Genomic DNA, 20,063 nt, shown 5'->3' with positions numbered 1-20,063 from the left:
TTCAACCCTGTCATGAAAGCTGTGATTTTTCACGACCCTTGGGGGCCGGGGGTCGGGAGGGGGGGGGTAGTGGATTGAATGTGTTATAATTCCATCAGCCTAGCCTGCAGATGCTCATCTGAGGCGGGCGGTCGTCCTCTGCGGGCCTGTGTTCTCTCCGCAGTGGGGGTGGTCAGGCTGTTAGCAAGGGCGCCGCCCAGTGGTAGTACAGGGTATCGGTCATTGTGACCCATCCGTGACCCAGCGGTACTGGTACACAGAGCTCTGCCCTGTCTGTCCTCTATGCAGGAGAAAACCACCACGCTTCAGGCTGAGGCAGCCTCCCCCCCCTGCCCAGGTCACCCTCTGCCGGCCTGCCCCCCCCCCCCACCCGAGGACTTTGCCCCCGCCCCCGTCCTTCCCCTCACAGCTGCCAGCTGCAGATAAAGTAGCAGGTCGAATGCTTGCAGAGATGAAATCCTCCACCGGGGGGCGATCTATCGGCTGTCAGGGGCCGCTTGCCCCCCGCCCCCATACAGGGCCTGCTGATCCCGGGGACCTACTTCTCAGCCGTCAGGAGGCCCAGTGGCTCATGCCCCGCCCTCTCGCCTCTCTCCCCTCACAGGTCCACGATGGGCCTCCTGGAATCTCGGAGTCTTCATCTGCATCCGCTGCGCCGGCATCCACCGCAACCTGGGCGTGCACATATCGCGCGTCAAGTCCGTCAACCTGGATCAGTGGACCCCGGAGCAGATCCAGGTACTGTGGCACGGGAGCACCCCCCCCCCCCACCCTTGCCAGAGTGGACTCGTCCTGCATCCCCGATGCTGTGACATAAATCATGTGCATAAATGGGCTCGCTGGGACGGTTTAGCGACACGGTCCAGCGCGGTACAGCGTCAGTTCCAAACCCGGGGCCAGCCAGCCAGAAAATGGCCATCAGACGTAGCTGAAGGTGCCCCCAGCTGGCTGCTGATGATGTGGAGTCGCATGATTCACCCTGAGTGGTTTAAGGGCTGCACCGGTTGCAGAAAACCAGGGGAAATCCTGGCATGACTCGGGATTCTGATCCGACCCCCTGATCATCATCTCACGGCTTTCCTCTCTTCCTGCAGAGCGTGCAGGACATGGGCAACAGCAAGGCCCGCCGGCTGTACGAGGCCACCCTCCCGGAGAGCTTCAGGAGGCCTCAGACCGACCAGTATCCTTTCAGACGCGGCACAATGAAGATTAAAAGGAGAATGCGCCCATCACAGTTATAGCGAATCAGCAGCTTGGCTCCACCCATCGCTGGCCTTAGAGTCCCGCCCACTGCTATTCCTCTCAGACTTTCATTTTGATTGGTGTCTCTGTTGCCACCCAACCAGTTTCAGCCATTCTTTTCAGTATGAATAGACTTCCAATTTTCTCACGGGACGACACATTAGGTTTATTAAGTGTGATTAATTGGTTGCCCGCCCCCCCCCCCCACTAGGACATGAGCTGAGCAACCTCGTAGCTCCCACTCTGCGTACTTTGCTCAATCTGTCTTATTGGGGGGATGTAGAGCAGCCTTCTCCACCTCCTACTCCTTGCCGGTGGTTCTTAAGTTACTTAGGGAGGCAGGCGGAGGGGTGGGGGTGTGCAGGTTCTGAGAACAGGCCCCCGCCGGGGCCCGGGGGGCCTTGACGTAGCGCTAACGCAGCCGAATGTCTGGAGCCCAATTTTATTCTTCAGCGCAGACAACAATTATCCCCACCCCAGCTTCAGACGTCTGCCTTCATATTGCATTTTATAGCCGAAGGAGTTCTCATCTCCTGTACGTCCCTCACACACACACACACACACACACCACATGCTTCCATTATGCATTTTTAATGCCTTTTTTTAGTAGTTGTACATTGGTGTTGTGATTAAATTTTCATGGGGCACAAATCAAGTTTAACAAAGATTCAATAAAATGGAAAGGCGGCCCAGCTCCTTGGGGGATCCTCCCCACGACAATATACGCCCCCCCGCCCCTCTGAGACGCGTGTCATGTATCATACTGTCGAGTTTCCCTTCTGAACCAGCCCCTTTTTCAGTTCAAGTTTTTATTAGATGAAGTGTTTGTGTTCCTCGTGATGTTGGGAGTGATGTGCTTAGTGGTGGTTGGTGTTACCCTCAGTGACCGGAGGGTGACATGTCTGTGTCTTTGTCCCCAAAGTACCACCCCCCTCCACTCCTTCCGTCCTTAACTTGCCCCCTCCAGAGCCGTGGAGTTCTTCATCAGGGACAAGTACGAGAGGAAGAAGTACTATGACAAGAGCGTGGCAGAGGCCATCGCCGTATGTACCCCCCCTGCCCCAACCCCCCCCCCCCCTCCCCTCTGGCTGTGTAGGTCCAGCATTGGCCAAGCCGCCATCCTTTTCAGTGTAATGCAGGAACTGCTAGGTGTGTTTTAAACCCCAGATTGCTGTAAAACCTGCAGTATGAAGGCACACATGTAAATGCTCTGATCCTGCAGGTAAATCATCCATTGCACTGGATCCCCACATCCTCCTCGCAGCACCTGCTCTGTGCTCCCTCTCCCTCCCTCCCTCCCTCTGTCTCTCCCTCCCTCCCTCCCTCTGTCTCTCCCTCCCTCCCTCTGTCTCTCCTTCTCTCCCCCCGGTAATGATGCAGTCGTGAGACAGCGAGCATGAAATGAATGCCCGCAGGAGGCCGCCGTGCGATTTCATCTGGAGGAACAAAGACAAACACACTCACACACACATTTATATCTTTGTGGGGACCGTCCATTCATTTCAGTGGGCCATACCCTAATCCCAACTATAATGACCATAACCCCTACCCAGCCCTAACCTTAACCACAAGTAACCAAACTAAATACAAGACTTCTGGCATTTTTAGTTTTTTGATTGCAAAATTACAGGTTTTTATGTCATTGTGGCAATATAAGGTCTCCAAAATGTAAAAATGACAGAAACGCTGACATAGACGCACACGCACAGACAAACGCAGACACACACACGGATATCCGGTGCTCTTCTAGGCCCTGCTGAGAACCTCTCTCTGGGTCGGTCCGATTTCTGCCCCCTGGGCTCAGTGTCCTCGCTCACCATGAAGGCCTCTGTACCCGGCTTTCAGGTGCAGAAGCCCTGGGAGGAATGCGGAGGACGCTGGCTTAGTTACATGGTCACTATATTAGTCCTTCATTACATTCCCCAGTAAGAATAGGGGAGGAGATCACTAGCACACCGTAAGTGTAAAATGCCTTCTGCTGTCTGAAGGTCTGCAACCGGAGGCTCTGATGGCCCTTCAGGCTCAGCATTACCAGTTGCCCGCCATCTCTGCAGGTCCCTGGGTAGTTGATCATTCATCACTCCTGATTGCCCCCCCCCCCCCCCACATGCATGCCTCCGCGTGGGCCGTGGAAGGACAATGGCTCCTTATTGGTCATCTCGCTGTATTTATGGGTGTGTCCCCCCCCCATTTCTGCTCTACTCTTCATAGCTCTCCCCACCCCCCAGAAATCCTCCACCCTACTTCTACTCCCAGAGCTTCCAGACGCTGAACAGCCTTCATCCTTTTTGCTTGTTAGTACTTGTTTTTTTTGTATTACCTACTTCGGCTTTCTCCTCCGCCCCCCCCCCCCGGCTGTGCAGAAGTCCTCCGAGGCCGCCGTACCTTCAGTGGCCCCCATCTCATCACAAGCGGTTGAGAAGAGCAAGGCTGAGGTAGCGCCCCTCCCTTTACACCAATTCTCTCTCTCCTGCTCTGTGTAAGGCTATATAAGCTGACTTCCGTTAATAATGTAAAGAGTGGGCGTGGTCAGTGGGAAGACCCTGCCCATAACCCCCCCCCCCCCCCCACCAGTAGGACTTCCTGCTGACCCTTTTCAGCGTTTGGCGTTTCCCAGGCAGCGCTGGTGAGGAATCAGACTCAGCCTGTGTCTGTAGGTCGGTTGGCAGCTTGACACTTTGTTTCCTCTCGCACGGGCCGCAGCACGAATGTTTATCTGTTAGCCGGCTTCACCAGGTTTACAGATCACTGCTTTGTTTTTAAGAGGAGGAATCCTACCCAGCATTCATAGCGGCGAACGGGCACAGCACAGCGGTGCTCTGATTATTCCCTGTAATGGTAACTAGGTTGTCCTGCCTCATGCCCTGGATCGATGGATAAGGACGGATGGATGGATGGATGGATGATAGTTGGGTTGGGATTATCTCTCCCCACCTGAACAGGTTTAACAAACTCTGTTTGCTATCAGCTTGCAGCAGTGAGTCACATGAGCGTAAAATACCCCTGAAATAATCCTCTCAGTCTGGGGGCAAAGTCCCTATGTCCTGTTGAGGCTGCCGCCCTGTGTCTCTGTGTTGACAGAAGGAGCGAGAGAAAGAAGAGAGGAGGATGGAAAGGGAGGTGGCCAGGGGGGATCGGTTGGCAGCCAGCGAGAAGGTGAGGCCCGCAAGCCCGTTTCACACTGGAGCGTGCTGGCCCACCCCTCTGTCACACTGCGGATCTGCCGCCAGTTGCCGTGGACACCGTTAGAAGAGCTGTCCTACTTTGAAAAACACACCAAAAGTGTCTCTTTACTCTTCTTTTATTTATTGCTTTTTCTCTTACAGTAGGAGGTAGACAGATGCAGCGATCCTTAGAGGTCTCGCTAACCGAGCAGAGACTGTATCCGTCTCTCTCGCCTATAATCTTCTGTCATGTCCCTTTGTTTACAAGTCGCAGTGGTGACTTTAGTATCTCTGAGCTGCTGCCGCCCCCCCCCCAGGCCAAATAGGAAGAGCGGTGAGTGCAGACAGGAGCAGGCAGCTGTTTGGGTCAGTAATGGGGGCAGTGACATGTGCTGACCCCATGTCGAGCTCCATGCTGCCGCTGACCACATGGGCACGTGTGGAAGGTATCCATGATTACACACCCATCCTCCTTTCCTAATAACCTGTGGCAGCGTTTGTGAGGAATTGCCAGTAGTTCATTTTGAATTTGGAGAAACATGGAGACTAGGTGGAGACTTTCACGTCTTCTGTCAGTGGCTGATGTTTGCATCATCCTTCCCAAACTATCTTTAAGTGCAGGTGCGTTTAACCCTCTCTGCGCAGGTCACTCGGATAGGATTATTGGTAATATAACAGGGATCTCTCTCTCTCTCTCTCTCTCACTCACACACATTAGGGCATTCGGGCAATAAAGTAGTAGTGCATTAGGGTAGTGGTTAGTGTAGTACAAACACTTCAGACCGGAAAAATGTGATAAAAAAACTCTTATTTTGATGTTGTGGGGACCATTTTTTCAGCACCACAAGGGGAAACTCCATTTTCAAAGAATCTGTAACTGCAATCAAAAAATTTAAAATGCCAAAAGTCTTGTATTTTGTTTGGTTAAGGGTAGTAGGGCTGGGTGGGGGTTACGGTTGTCATTGTGGGTATTCATTCCAGTAGAAAATGTCCCTATAGAGATTTGCTGATTTTGAGGATTTCCACAGAACAAGCACTCCTCCTTAGTCTTGTGTTTCAGAGCTTTAAAACCCCTCACCTGTAGCATGTCCTGGGTGTGCTCTGGGCCTCGGGGCCATACCGCTGTCTCTGCAAGGCCTTAAAACCTGTAGCATGTCCTGGGTGTGCTCTGGGCCTCGGGGCCGTACGGCCGCCTCTGCAAGGCCTTAAAACCTGCAGCATGTCCTGGGTGTGCTCTGGGCCTCGGGGCCGTACGGCCGCCTCTGCAAGGCCTTAAAACCTGCAGCATGTCCTGGGTGTGCTCTGGGCCTCGGGGCCGTACGGCCGTCTCTGCAAGGCCCTGCTCACGCTGATGTTCCATCCTTTCTCCACGGCGCTTCCCCGCAATTTGCGGGCAGCATTTAGCAGACATACTGACATTCAGGTTTTGGCAAAAGGGTTTTAAATTGTTTAAAATTAGCCTTTTAAAATAATTGACCTTTAAGCGCTTGAAATGTGAAGGGAATAAGCAAATAAAAGGCTTGTTTTTTCCTCCCCTTCTGTAAAATGTAAGCTGTAAAACTCTTAGGCCAGATTGGCCTCAATTATACACTAGCCTGGTAATCGAAGGTGCCAAATCATCTGAGCCGGTTATGTCTCGTTATGCTGGGTATAATGGATATAATGAAGTAAAGTGCATGGGGTGCCTTTGAACATGTATAGAAAGCAGGAACAGGTCCACCAATGCACAGGGACCCTAGAACATGTATAGGATGTAGAGTCAGGTCCATTGACATTCAGAAGCCCGGGAACATGTATGGAAAGCTGGTATGGGTCCACACTACTCCACAGAGGCAAAGGGCCCCGGAACATGCATAGAAAGCCAGTAAGGGGCCCACAGGGGCCCCAGAACATGTATAGAGAGCAGGTCCAGGATCACGCCTACATAAACCCAGTATATTTCATTGAGGGTATTTGTCTGCTGCTGGTTGAATAGATACATATTTTGTAACTGTGATATGTATTTAGAACTGAAATTTCTGAACAGGGCTGATGTGTTATGTTTTTTTTTTTTTGATGGGGGGTACAAAGAGGGTATGAGGACAGTGTTGCTGTTTCTCCTTGATTCAGTTCCCCAGTGAATTGCACAGGTCCTCTGCTGCCTTGGGGCTGTCTCTCGTTCCCTCACTTTAGCTTGTGGCCCATGTGAGCATGAGCATGCGACCACCAGCTATCCCATGATCCTCTTGGATAATGGCCACCTTGTCCCGGCAGTTGGTGTTCTGCCTTCAGACCCGTAATGCAGGATTAATACGCCGCGGGCGTTTAAGGTGCGGGTTGCCAGGTGAGGCCCAGCCACTGCGGTTCCGCTCTTTTCCTTCTGCATGTCGGTGCCCCTTATTCTCCCGACGAGCTTTTGTTCGTGGGCCATCAGTGGGCAGGGGCTTTGATTTCAGGGGCTAAGTGGTTGTTTATCTCTATCACTGTCACGTCGGCGGGGGCCTGTTTGACCTGCTCAGTGCTTCTGTCAGTTTGGAAATAGCGCAGGCCTTTGTTAAAAGGGAGACGTGATTGGTTGTGGATTTATTACTCCGCGTGCGTCTGCCCTGCTGAGCTTCATCACCCTCGATAAATGGGGTTCTGTGGAATTGTAAGGCGCGCCGGCATCGGCTGAGTCTCAGGAACGTTCCCTGCCTAAAATGTGCCCCTCTGGTTACTATGGCGACATCCAGGGCGACAGTCTACTGTTGGTCCCAGGAAGCGAACGGCGCCGTGGCCGATTCGCACCCGAGGCCTCGGAAGCCAGATAACGAGGGAGTGTGTGACACTTTAGGGGGGGGGGGGTGTCCTTAACTCTACCCCTTCCCCTCCCTCACGACGTGTGTGCTGCTAATGGTAACCTGACTGCAGTCTCTGGGGTGTGACAGTGTGTGGGTTTGAGCTGGGGGGTGCGTTACACGCGCTCCCAGTTCCCTCTACCTGGAAGCGGGGCCAGGCAGCTGATGCTTGTTTGTCGGGCTGGGAGCTGAGCTAGCCTATATCGGTTTCTCTGGGCTTTTGGGACTGGACATTAGGGTCTCTCTGTATTTTCCTGTTCATAGGATTTGCTGGGGAAGCATTTTCTAGCTAGGACCTGCCGCAGGAAATAGCTGCTCATTTATGCCATAACCTCGCATGCTTAGTGGAGGGGAAGAGTGTACACAGGCTCACCATTCTGCTCAACGCCACACCATAGTGCCTTTTGTTTACACACTGTCTACAGCACTAGACTCCTCACTCAGCCAGTCTGCAGAGGCATAGCGACAGGACAGGCAGGGCAGCCAATTGCCTGGGGGGTCCCGAGCCAGGAGGGGGCCCCCGAGGGCAGCCGATTATGTAGCATTTTACAACGACAAACCTGCTTTATTGGGTGCGTATTCTGTTTTTCACAAAAGTGAAAATAAAGGACATATCTTGGTTGATATTATTGATTTTGACTTGCGGCTAAAATAATGGTAATAAATTTACCAAGTCAGGGGAGGGTGAATTGTGTTTTTTTTTCCCATGGCCCCCAGTCCCTAATACTGCCTCTTCCAGTCAGTGGTGAGTGTGTGGTTTTGTGTGTGTGCGTCTTTATCCTTATGCTGTGTGGCATCTCATTTTATATTCTACGAATTTCTCTCCGACGCGGTTGTGTGACACATCAGTCCTTAAAGGTGACACTGCAGCACTGATTCCCAGTACGTCAAAATAAAAGTCTCTGAAAGGAAGCGTGTAGTTTGCATTTTAGAAGCAGCAGGCTAATGAAAGAGGGCTTTATGTGCGCAAAGGGCTCCCCAGAGGACCTGCCATTTTTTCTGTCAGGGGGACGTTTAGCAGCTAAACAGGTTCATGTCTGTGAGCTCGGGGTGGTTTGTTAACAGGAGGTGCAGTCATATCCCTGTGGGCTCCCGTCCCGCCGGTATGCAGGCGCTAAACGCCGATGCCTAACCTTGATAACAGAATAAAAATGAGCGGTGAGCAAACTATAAGAGGAGAGTGATTTCTCTTAGGGGAGAATGACGTGAGCATTTTCCACCTGACTTCTGAATCACAGCCAGTCCAAGACGCAAGCCGACTCGACAAGGCCGTAAAATCCGCGAGCTACCCGAGCTGCTCGTTGGATTCCAGCCTGCGTCCGGCGACGGCCAAGGACAGAATGCAGCCGCTGGGTGTTTTTATGGTATCGTCACATGCGCGTTTGTGGGAAAATGGCTCGGATCCGACTGGGCTGCGGGCTCGTCCCGTCAGATTATAAAACCCTACGGCCAAATGTGCCCAAAGGCAACACTTAACAGTCGACCATTATCAGGCTGCTCTGGTAGCTAATCCATTCCGGGGACGATCTGTTATTCTAATGACCTGTACTTTATGCAAACTTTGCCACATTTGCATATCATGTGACCTGCTCTCGGCCGCTAACGCTGCCTTGTGAAGGCCGTTATGGGTTGTTGTGATGTATGTTAATGGAGCTGCCGATATTTGGCTGTTCTTGCATGCAGCATGCAAGCCTTGAATGTATTTATTTCCTGTGTCCTTAGAGTTGGCAATTCGAAGCATATTATTGGTTAATGGGAAGCATCCCTTACCAGCAACTTTGAACACCTCCACCTCTTGGAGGGGCCAGTAGTTGTGCGGGTGCCTCCCCAGTGCCGTCTGGGGGGTATGGAGGCCCCGCCATGTGAACGCCGTGGTGCTACCTAATGGCTTTTCGGCACCTTTGCAACCGTTCGTTACTTATATGCCAACGTTGTTTTGGTTGTTTGTTCTATGGCCTTCAAAGTAACTTTATTCATTAAACTCGTATTTAGGGTATCCACAGGTGGTTTATAAAGAGGTGAGGAATGCACACACACACAAGTCGTCTTTGATCTGCTGGCAGCTCATGTTCTGCAGATGGACAGACAGGTGTGTGTTTGCCACAGCTGGCCCTGTGTGTGTGTGTGTGTGTGTTTGTTGATATCATGTGGATCTCATGTTCCCTTCCTAGCCCCCCCCCCCCCCCCCCACGACCCCCACACTCCTCTATGTCTCGCCTGGAGGTGGAGTCAGTCGCTCAGTTCATCGGTCCAGACGTCCTACCCTGGCGGGCCGGAGAGCCCCCCCCCAGCCGGACTCCTGGGAATGGCCTAGAATGAAAGTGGTGGGGGGGGTGTGCAGGGAAGGGGGAGCCCGCTGCAGTGTATGTCCTTCATTGCCCCCCCCGCAGTACCCCTGCTTCCTGCCGGAACACTCCGACCGCGATGTAGCTTTTCCGCGCCCTCTGCTTGTTTTACTCCACCCTTCTGAATCAGGATAGCAGCGGACATGTGTACCTACCTCTGGCTGCTCATTACAGGTCAGTTTGCACGCCCCCCCCCCCCCACCCCCCACCCATCTTGTTGCCCGGATGCCAAGTATGATACTGGCACTTGATTTATGGCCACAAGCATCACAGAACCCCCACCGAAGGCTCTTTCAGACCCTCTCCCCTCCCCCACAAATACCTCCGAATCGGCCATCGTGAACTCATAAGTGAACCATAAGTGACGCTGGGGGGGGGGGGGCTTTACCTTTTCCCCTGAACATCTTTTCTGACCTTTGAAGCCCCGAGCACACCCATTCTCTCTTGGGGTTGGTGGCCAGGGGGACATAAATGTCTGCAAATGGCATGTTGGTCCACTCGGTTGCCATGGTTTCGTCATCAGTGGTGCGCCTCTGCTCTCATCCGGTGTAGTTAATGACCGAGCGAGACTGGGAGGGCTGTTCTTTAGTTAGCCTGACGGGCCGGGGCTCGCCTGTTTGTTCCGAGAGCCGTCGCCGGCCAGCCTTGTTACTTAAAGGTTACGAGTGTGATTAGCATCATCATTAGCATTAGCGTTAGATGCGAGCCCGGGCTGACACCACATTAGCCTTTTCGCGGGGAGGTATCAATGAGAGAGACCTCAGAGAGCCGGTTCCCAGCGCTCCTGTCGCATTAGTAAGAAGCAGGCTCATAATTAGCGCCATGAGCTAATGAGCGGTCAGCGTGTGTCCAGAGAGCGGCGCGGTGTGGCCCTGAAGCCCCGCCCCGCCCCGCCCCTCTCCTGCGTGACTCGCTCACTGTCCTTTTACACCACAGCGTCTTATTTTTGCCCCCAAGGGCTGCTTTTTAATTTGTGTCTTCGTGGCTTTTCTGCTGAGCTGGGGATGGAGGGGGGTGGACTGTAGCTTAAGGGTGAGATGGAGATGTGTGTGTGTGTGTGTGTCTGTGTGTGTGTGTGTGAGAGCGTGTGTGTGTGTGTGTGTGTGTGTCTGCGTGTGTGTGTGTGGTGTGTGTGAGAGAGAGAGAGCGTGCGTGCGTGTGTGTGCATGCGTGTGTGTATTTTTTTTTTGCTGGTACTTGTGACTAGTGACATGGTGTATTGCAACAGCAATAAAGGGTTTCATCAATCAATCAATCAATGTCTATGCATGTATGTGTGTGTATGTATGCATGTATATGTGTGTGTGTGTGTGTGCGTGTGTGTATGCATGTATATGTGTGTGTGTGTGTGTATGCATGTATATGTATATGTGTGTGTGTGTGTGTATGCATGTATATGTGTGTGTGTGCCGCCTGCTGGCAGCTTGACTGAGGATGCTGTCTGCTGGGACATTGCTCATCCCGGTTTGTGTGTCTGCCTGCCGCCGCTCAGGGCTCACTGCCGGCTCTGCCCCTCGTGTTCCTCAGGCTGCCCCTCGTGTTCCTCAGGCTGCCCCTCGTGTTCCTCAGGCTGCCCCTCGTGTTCCTCAGGCTGCCCCTCGTGTTCCTCAGGCTGCCCCATCTTGCTCTGGGCCCCATAAGCCACACTAAAAGCACTTTGCTCTGCTGGATTGACCCTGGTTAGGCATTGTTTTCAGGTACAAGGAATAAGGAGCAAGGAATTCTGCAGTTCTGTGAAATTCTTTTCTTCATGTCTGTCATCTTTTTGTCGTTTTCTTTCTCTCTCACTCAGGCCCAGAAGAAGGATGAGGGCCAGAGGGACGCCCGAGGCAGCCCCGCCCGGAGGCCAGAGCCCGCCGTCGACCTGCTGGGCCTGGGTGAGGCGCCAGAAAGCGCGACCAAGGGGGTCAGGAAGCAGTCGTGCGCGGGGAGGGGGTGGCGTCTCCATATGGCAGTGTGAGCCCTGCAGGGGGCGCCCTGGTTTAGAGCTGGAGCCGCCCCCCCCTGTACAGCCCATTTCGCAGCGCTGGGTAGCAGCTGGCGGGGGTGGGGTGGGGGGAGCCGCTCAGGTGGTGCTTTGGTAGAGTGGGCCGGTGGGAACTGGGGGGGCTTCAGAGTTTGTTTGTTCATTTTGGGGCAGGTTTCTAAGGCAAGGGCAGTGGACACACAGTGGACAGATATGAGGCGATTGGGGGATTGGATCCCAGTGGGGGGTGTCAACGCAGGGGCTGTGTGCTGTGATAGGACATGCTGCTGGAGCCTGGCTCCGCCCCCTCTGCACCCCGCCACATTCATTCAGATGCTTATAAACGTGGTGACACACATCTTTGGATTGCCTGACCTGTACTGGTCAGCCTCTGCTTTTATTTCAGTCAAACTGCCGGTTATGATGAGTGACGGATAAAACAGTAGGGAAATCGAAGTGTAAATTAAGTCATTTAGCCTCACAGGGCTGTGGTTATATCGCTGTCTGGACCGCTGTACCCGTCCCCCCCCTGCCCCCTGTTATGCCGTTAATGACACCGTTTCCCACCTCCCCGTTACTGTCGGCATGCTCACTAATCTGCACTTTCGGTCCCCCGTCGCGTGTCCTGCCTCCATCTGTGTGCCACGCCTCAGCCGTGTGCTTAGCGTGCCGCCTCTAGCCTCCGATTGCGGCCATCTGAGCAGATGGGGCCCCCGCCGCGTGGTGCGGTGCGTGGCCTGACTCAGCGGAATCAAAGTCCTGGCCTGCCAGTGGCCGGCGGGCAGGAGTGAGTGTGGCCCCACCCCCCCCGCACGCGAACACTCCTCTCACCTCCTCATGCCGCCGCTCCTTACGCCGCCCCCTCTCCCCTGCAGACACCCCCGCGGTCAGTGCTGGCAGCGGCTTGGCCGGTGCAGCCCCGCTCAGCGACGACCTGGACATCTTTGGGCCCATGGTGTCCAACCCACTGCCATCCTCCTCCGCACAGGTGATCCGCCGCCCTCTGCTCTCTTCCTACTCTCTCTCTCCTTTTCCTCTTTTCTCTCTCTCTGCTCTTAGTTCTCTGCATTCTCCCTTTGCCGTCTTCTATCTTCTCTGCTCTCTGTACTCTTTGGTCCGTCAATTCTCTCCTCTCCCCTCTCTCTCTTTGTTGTTCTCTTTTTCCTCTGTTCTCTTTCCATTCTCTCTTCCCCTACTGCCCCCCCCCTCCCACCTCGGCTCTCTACACCCACCTGTTCTCCATTTACCTTTCGTCCTGCAGTCCTCTTTCCTCCTTTTCTCATCAACACATCTCTCTCTCCTCTCTCCTCTATACCTCTCTCCATAACTGTCCATGGCCAACTATGAACGCCATGCAGTCGCTTGCAGACACTCCCCACCTGTCTTGGCTTCATCCTGACCCTAGGTGGCGCTCTGGGAGCAGCTCATCATGCAGGCCTGTCACTCCCAGCCAGCAGCAGTCATGCCCCATTCTCCCAGCGGCCGACAGTCTTAGATCGGCTCGTCTTGTCTGGCCTGTCCAAAAGCTCCAAAGGGAAAGGTCACCACATGCCTCCGACATTACTGCCCGAGTGGTCGTATTTACCCTTCCGGCACACTTCGGTCGAGCAGCAGCTGCTGAGGGTGCCCTGCGCTCCTTAAGTGACGCGCTCCATGTGCGTACGTGCACGATGGCGCCGTGCCGCAGCCTCACAAGACTCCTTTCACAACAACTTTGGCCAATGGAGACCAAGGGGGTGCGGCAGGGGTCATCCAGCTGGTCTCCCCGGAAGCTCGGATGGGGATTAGTCAGCAGCTTGCACCCGGGTACCTCCCGCATGAAGCAATGTTTTATTCATGAGCACGGAAAGCTTCTGCCTGCGCGAGATATCCCGCTAGAGCCAGTCGGCTCCCGGTGAGGAAACGCAGGTCTGCTTGTGTGGTGGGGGTGGGGGGTGGGCGGTGGAGGGGGGGCAGCAGGCCTCTTATCTCCACTCCGGCAGATGACATCATGCACCGAGGGCTCGACTAAGCCAGTGTCTGAAAGATGCCGCTAAAATCACCCCCAGTCTTTCTCCAGTGCATTACCGTGCTACGGTGGTCAGACCACTGCACTAACATCAATGCCCGTCATCCTCGGTAAATTATATAGCTGCCTGAATTTAGAGTAGGCTAACACTCAGTGTTGTATACAATATAATTATAAAATAAAATACAGAGAATGGTGATGGTAAATATGGTGGAAGCAAAGTGTGGACGGTAGGCGCTACAACCAAAAAAGGCTGTTATTTTAGTCGGTCAGCTACATATGTAAATTCTGCTCTCCTTCATCAAAGGGCTTGTTTAGTATGAAGTCAGCATCAGCTACACTGTCTGCCATGTTTCTCTAGCTCAGCTTGAACACACACAGCTTAGTTATCAAGTGAAATAGCAAACCAGTCTGCGAAAAATCACTGACCATGAAAATTAAATAAACTCAAAACTTAATGATAACTTTATGTACAATATTTACAAATGTCAATAGTGAACAATGACATGCGAAACGATAAACTTCCACTCTAAGTTGCTTTAAAATGTTTCTGTGCCCCCGCATGTGACAGAGTGAATGAATACTGTGAGCCAACATCGCCGACAGCATGTGAAACCTGACGAGCATTAATGTTATTGGTAGTTCATCCTGTCTTGTTGAGACGTCTCCCAATCACCATGCAGGGAAGCCTGGCTTCCAGGCGAGTCTAAATATCTGACTGCAAGCTGTCCAATCAATGTTGCCAAGCCAAAAAACTGTGTACGAAGCGCTCTCAGAGTCCCAGTGAAGCACAGCGTCCATTTAGGCTTCGAAAACATGTAATCGGAGCATATTCACCAATAAGATTTTGTCTATCCTCCATTTTGGAAAAGCATATATGAAACCTACATAGTCTTCCAGTGAAGTATGTCGTTACTGGGCATCTATGGGCTCTATTTATCCTGATCTAAAGGGAAAATTAATGTATATGGTCCCAAAAGAAATTTTCATGAAATGAGCAGTTCTGTGGTTAAATTAGTGAGATAGATTACACTTTTGATTGCAAATAAAATGAATTTACATTGACTAATTCAATATTTTTGGAAAAACGGGGGAAACCATGCTTCCTCTATAATCTTAGAACAGTCACTTGCGCAATAAAGAATATGAGAATACTGTTAAATATGTCTGTTAAAGCCGCAGCAGTGGACAAGCTGTTGTTTTGTATCGCTGACAGGATCAGTTTTCATTCATTGGTTGCATCTTTGCCTAAATGGTGTGCTGACCCTTTAAGATGTGCCCATTCTCTCCGCACCCTTCCCTACCTTGTACCCTGACTCATCCGGCATCTGTGCCGACAAGGGTCGTGTTGGGAACCGCCGGAGCAGGTGTTGATTGCAAAGGCTTAAAATAGAGCCGTTTAGCCATGTAATGAGGTACCGAAGATATCAGGATGAGAGAAGCAATGCACTTCAGAGTGAGCACTGTATATGGGATACATGATGTACGCTTCCTAGATACGTGTCTGTGTGGAGATGGGAGGGTGGTAGGCAGAGAGTTTGGCAGCGATGGTTCAACTCCTGTGGGTTTTACACCTTGTTTTTTTTGAGTTAGACATATTTGTTTCTATGGTGTACCGATCAGACCATAGGGTGTCAAAGAAAATCACCCCGTTCCTTCAAACCCTGTTTCCTCTGGATCCTTTTGAGGTAATGAAAAGCCAGGTTCTGATAGTCTGTGTACTTCTTCCCTCCTTGATTTTGCGTATTTGCCAATCCTAACCCTACCTGCATATCCACCGGTTTGAGAACACGGTGGACCAGGCCATCCTTCAGGAGGCAGCTAACCCACCTGGGCTCTTGTTGCTTTTCAGATCGGCTCAGGTATGATTCAGTTCAGTTTCAATTCAGTTTTACATTACGTCGTCTCAAAGCACTTTACATTATCCCCGCCCAGAGCCCCCAGTGAGTAAGCCAGAGGCGACAGTGGCAAGGAAAAACTCCCTAGAAGGAAGAATCCTTGGGAGGAGCCAAATTCAAAGGGGTAGCCCATCCTCCAGGGGAAGTCAAATGAGCAATAGGATGTTGGGTTATATCTCTAGGTGTGTGGAGTTGAAGTCAAGGGAGATGATGCTACGATTATACAATTCCTTGGTAAGACCCCACCTGGAATATTGTGTGCAGATTTGGGCACCATACCTTAAAAAGGACATTGCTGCCTTGGAAAAGGTTCAACGTAGGGCTATAAGAATGATTCCTGGTCTTAGAGGAATGTCTTATGAGGAGAGGTTAGCTGAGTTGAATCTGTTCAGCCTCGAGCAAAGGAGACTGAGGGGGACATGATCCAGGTATATAAGATTCTAACAGGTCTGGATGCTGTTCAGCCAAATGGCTACTTTTAATACAAGTTTAAATACTAGAACTTGTGGCCATAGGTGGAAATTAGTGGGAGAACATTTTAAACTGGATTTGAGGAAGCACTTCTTTACACAGCGTGTAGTTAGAGTATGGAATAGTCTTCCTGTTAGTGTAGCGCAAGCTAAAACCCTGGATTCCTTTAAATCAGAGCTAGATACGATTTTAACAACTCTGAGCTATTAGTTAAGTTCTCCCCAAGCGAGCTTGATGGGCTGAATGGCCTCCTCTCATTTGTAAATTTCTTATGTTCTTATGAGCAAGATGGCAAAGTTCCAGTTCACACTGTCCCAATTTTAACATTTGAGTCTCAAACAGGGGGGCTGGCAGGTGACGGCAGGCAGGTGCTGGTGCTGCTTCTGATGGCAGGACAAACAGTGGTACCGCAGCAGGCTGGGAAGAAGCCGCAGGTAGTGGAGACGTCTGTGAGTCTCTTAAGCAGTCAGAGAGGGGGGTGCCAGTTGGGGAGGGACACGGTCTCTCTTATAAAATTATTTTATAGGAGGAAATATTTTTGAGAAGCAAAGTATAACTTCTGAGAACTGAATCAAGGTCACTTCATCTCTGCCCCCCCCCCCCAACAGAACTGTGTTGTCTACTAATGGAAGACAGCCAGAATCATTGTAACTTTCACATCTGCTCACACCAAATATAGATTTTTGGTGTGCATGACACTGGGGTGTCATTAAACACCAGCAAGTCTGCTTTGCACTAATTACATAGGTTTTTCTGAGAGGTCTGGACACTGTTGGAAAATATTTGTGTTTCCTGTGTCGTTACAGGATTGAGGTTTTAGATTGAAACAGATTCTGTCTTGGTGGCCTTCAGGGCTGAAGGAATTCTTTAACGAAGGCCTTTGTGTGTGCATGGAGGGTCTGTGTTTGGGGTGACGCGAGGCTTTCAGGTAGCCATGGGCAGAGAACGTGCAGCGAGGGTTTTAGCTGAGGCCGTACGCGGGGCCAGGCCACTGCTCCCGCAGCTCGTGGTGCCCCCCCCCCCCCCCCCCCCCCCTATGGTATTTACTTCAGAAGTGGTGCGTCTCTTGACCATTCCCACTTTGTAATCCTCAGCCTCACGCGAATCTGTCGCGCTGCGGAGACGCGGACGCGGGGCTGACGGAGAGCCCCCAGACGTGCCGCGGGTCGCGCGGCGGACAATACAGCAAAGAGCGACTGCCGACAGCGAGACGGCTGCCATTTGGCAGATTAAACCGGAGCCCGTGTGGATCTCGGGTGGGACCCTCCTTAAGCGGGAGCGCAGCTGGTGTGCAGGGCGCATTATCGCAGTGATATTTACCACGTTCAGAATGCCGCCACGCAGCGGCGGCGTGAAAACCGCCTCTGAAGCTCTTTCCATTCTGGTGCAGTCTGGGTTTTCTGGCACCCCGCCCACCTTCGCCCCCCACCCCTTATTGCGCGTGGTACCCCCGCTGACAGCCAGGTGTGCGGCTGCATGCTAACAGGCAGCCTGCCAATCTGGCGTCCATCTAAATGGAACGACAGCAGGTCCCATCCCGCCCCCCCATCTCCCATCAGCCCGTGAGCTGGAGGGGGGGGGGGGGGTGCAGGCAGGTAAAAGGACTCTGGAAGGACTTATTCTCCCCATGCTGTCCATCACCCGCCCCCACAAACGTACCCGCTCAGCCATCATCATCGCCGGGATTGATGGGCAACCATGTCCAGCATCAGGCTGCCAGTCTTACTGTATGTTTTCCTGAAGATAATAGGATTAGCGTTATTTCTGAGGCCCTCCGACGTGGGGCAGCACGTCGTAAGTAAGGCTTATTAGTGTGTATTAATGGGTGAGTGTTCGGCGCACGCAGCCTGGAATCGGAAGACTACTTCTGGGTGCTGGGTGTCGATGCATCGCCCTGATGAGGTGTCCTGCGATGAGGTGGCGGGGGGGCTCTCTGTGGTATTGGGAGTGTTCGGGGTTTGGTGGGTTTAGCTCCCGGTGATTTAGAACGCTGCTCCTCTGAAGAGCAGCTGCAGCAGGCCGAGGGTTTGGTGACGGCGTCAGCGATGGCGGGGAGTCCAGCGGCACCCAGGCCTCCCCATTCCCCGACCTCCATGTAGCCACCATCCCTGTTATTCGCCCATGTGGGTTGGTGTAATTCGTTATGACACGCAGCCTCCCGCAGGAAGCTCCAGGTTGTGTGCATTCCCACTGGCTGACATGTGAGCGGCTCGACGGATTCACCCTGTCACCAGCAGGGCGGCAGCAACACGGCAGCGTCGGGGGCAACGTCAGCGCCTGGAGCGGGAGGCTCAGGTCCAGCCCAGGGGGACCTGGACCTGTTTGGTGAGAGAGGCAGCAAGACAGAGGAGACCAGCAAGAAGCCACTCTCCAAGGACTCCATCCTGTCCCTGTACAGCAGTGGTGGTGGTGGAATGTCCCAGCAACCGGCCCCAGGTATCTGGCTGCTCCTCGAATTCTGGGGGCATATGGGTGTGGCATGTGGGCGGGGCTTGTGGGTGGGGTTTGTGGGTGTGGTATGTGAGCGGGGCTTGTGGGTGTGACATGTGGGCGGGGCTTGTGGGTGTGGCATGTGGGCGGGGTTTGTGGATGGGACATGTGGGCGGGGCTTGTGGGTGTGGTATGTGGGCGGGGCTTGTGGGTGTGGTATGTGGGCATGGCCTGCCCGCATTTCAGATGGACTGAACACTGTGCCTGCAGCCGGCTTTAATCACATGTGACTTGTCTCAGTATTAATGAATGTCAGCCGTTTGACAAAAAGGCTGTTTTATCATTATGAAGGACTCGTTTCTGCCTAGTTGAGGACAGCAAGTGTTTAAGTGGCTTGTGTTTGAGCCCTGGTTCAGTTTGATGGGATTTAGGCTTGTTAGGAGTCTCCACCTTTAACGTCACTTTTAACATTTTCATATGTGTACGGTTCAGGCCGTCCCAGATTCTTGTTCATTTGTTTGTTTTTTTTAACCTCCTTTATCTAGTCCCGATTGTCATTTTTCCCAGCATGCCTGGTTTTATTGTGCTGCCCAAAAAAGGCAAAACACAGTAACTACGTTGACACTGAAAGTGAGAAAAATGGTGCTTTGCCTTGGTTTTAGTGTGAATTTTGTAGTTACTGTAATTATCACTCTTTCTTCAACACCAAGTCCAGTTAAGCTAAGATATTTTGTCCCAAGATAACTGAGTCTCTTAATCACTATTTTTTGTTCATAACTCAGTTTTAATGAAAGTCGTGGTGCCTTTCTTCTGGGGGTCAGCGTGGGCAGCTGTGTATAGATATTACAGTGTGTTTCTGTGCGTTTTAACCCCCCCAAGCTGCCATGTATATGGGAGCCTCCCAGATGCAGTTCCCCACCCCGCCCGCCGCGGCCTTCCAGGGCTACGCCCCCATGAGCGGGGCAGTGCCAGCCAGCCCCATGGTGGGTGCCATGGTGGGCCAGAACACAGGCGTGATGGTCAGCATGGCGATGCCCAACGGCTTCATGGGGAGCGTTCCGGGCGGGGTGACGAGCACGGCGCCGGGCATGATGCCACCACAGGGGGGCGCTGTGCCAACTGGGGCGGTGCCCGCCCAGAACATGTATGCTATGCAGCCCGGCCAGCAGGGACAGTGGAACGTGGGCCAGGTGAGAACACCATTTCCCCAGCCCCCCCCCCGAGGCAACGGGAGGCTCTAGCAACACTAATATTTATTCAGCATGGTTGTTCCAATAATGTCTGTCCTAGTGGCTCTAACTGGAAAGATACCTCCTATCGGAGCTAATCAAGAACACATCAGTTATACTGGTGAATTGATCCTGCTGTGATTGTTTTCATATTTTACGTTAAATTGGTTTTTGTTGCGTGTGTTGAGTCATGCATGCAGAGCGACACGCCTTAATATGGGATCCACATGGAGTCAGCGATTGGCCGGCTGTGTTTGCTCTCTCTGCATTCGTGTGACAGCTGGGAGCTAAAGTCATTAGCGACTCTGAGGGCAGCAGCTTAGGAATATACAAAGAAGTTGGGGTGGGGGGGGGATGTCCCAGCAGCTGTGGAACGTACCGAGTGTGTCTGTGACTTCGTGTCTGTAGGGGACTGTGTGTGTTTGTAAATGATTGTGTGTGACTGTGTGTCTGTGAGTGACTGTGTGTCTGAGGGTGACTATGTCTGACTGTCT

The 20,063-nt window shown here is 52.5% G+C and overlaps 1 protein-coding gene across 7 annotated transcripts in view; it reads left to right on the top strand.

The window, feature by feature from the left end:
* Positions 1 to 20,063, top strand: part of LOC111836813 (stromal membrane-associated protein 1-like) — a 33,619-nt gene that overhangs the window by 12,178 nt on the left and 1,378 nt on the right. Inside the window, exons 2-10 of one of the 7 annotated variants that reach the window (XM_023798406.2) lie at positions 605 to 738; positions 1,095 to 1,180; positions 2,210 to 2,285; positions 3,606 to 3,677; positions 4,324 to 4,398; positions 11,360 to 11,444; positions 12,409 to 12,521; positions 18,148 to 18,346; positions 19,220 to 19,530. In XM_023798406.2, the coding sequence (XP_023654174.2) occupies positions 605 to 738; positions 1,095 to 1,180; positions 2,210 to 2,285; positions 3,606 to 3,677; positions 4,324 to 4,398; positions 11,360 to 11,444; positions 12,409 to 12,521; positions 18,148 to 18,346; positions 19,220 to 19,530 (1,151 nt within the window). Of the gene's footprint in view, positions 1 to 604; positions 739 to 1,094; positions 1,181 to 2,209; positions 2,286 to 3,605; positions 3,678 to 4,323; positions 4,399 to 11,359; positions 11,445 to 12,408; positions 12,522 to 18,144; positions 18,347 to 19,219; positions 19,531 to 20,063 lie in introns of all 7 variants that reach the window. The other 6 variants (XM_023798396.2, XM_023798416.2, XM_023798432.2 and 3 more) reach the window with 6 other exon arrangements.

Source organism: Paramormyrops kingsleyae, chromosome 20 (assembly GCF_048594095.1).
Source record: "Paramormyrops kingsleyae isolate MSU_618 chromosome 20, PKINGS_0.4, whole genome shotgun sequence".
Taxonomy (NCBI): domain Eukaryota; kingdom Metazoa; phylum Chordata; class Actinopteri; order Osteoglossiformes; family Mormyridae; genus Paramormyrops; species Paramormyrops kingsleyae.
Note: the sequence above shows the minus strand (reverse complement) of the source record. Positions and strands in the feature narration are given on the sequence as shown.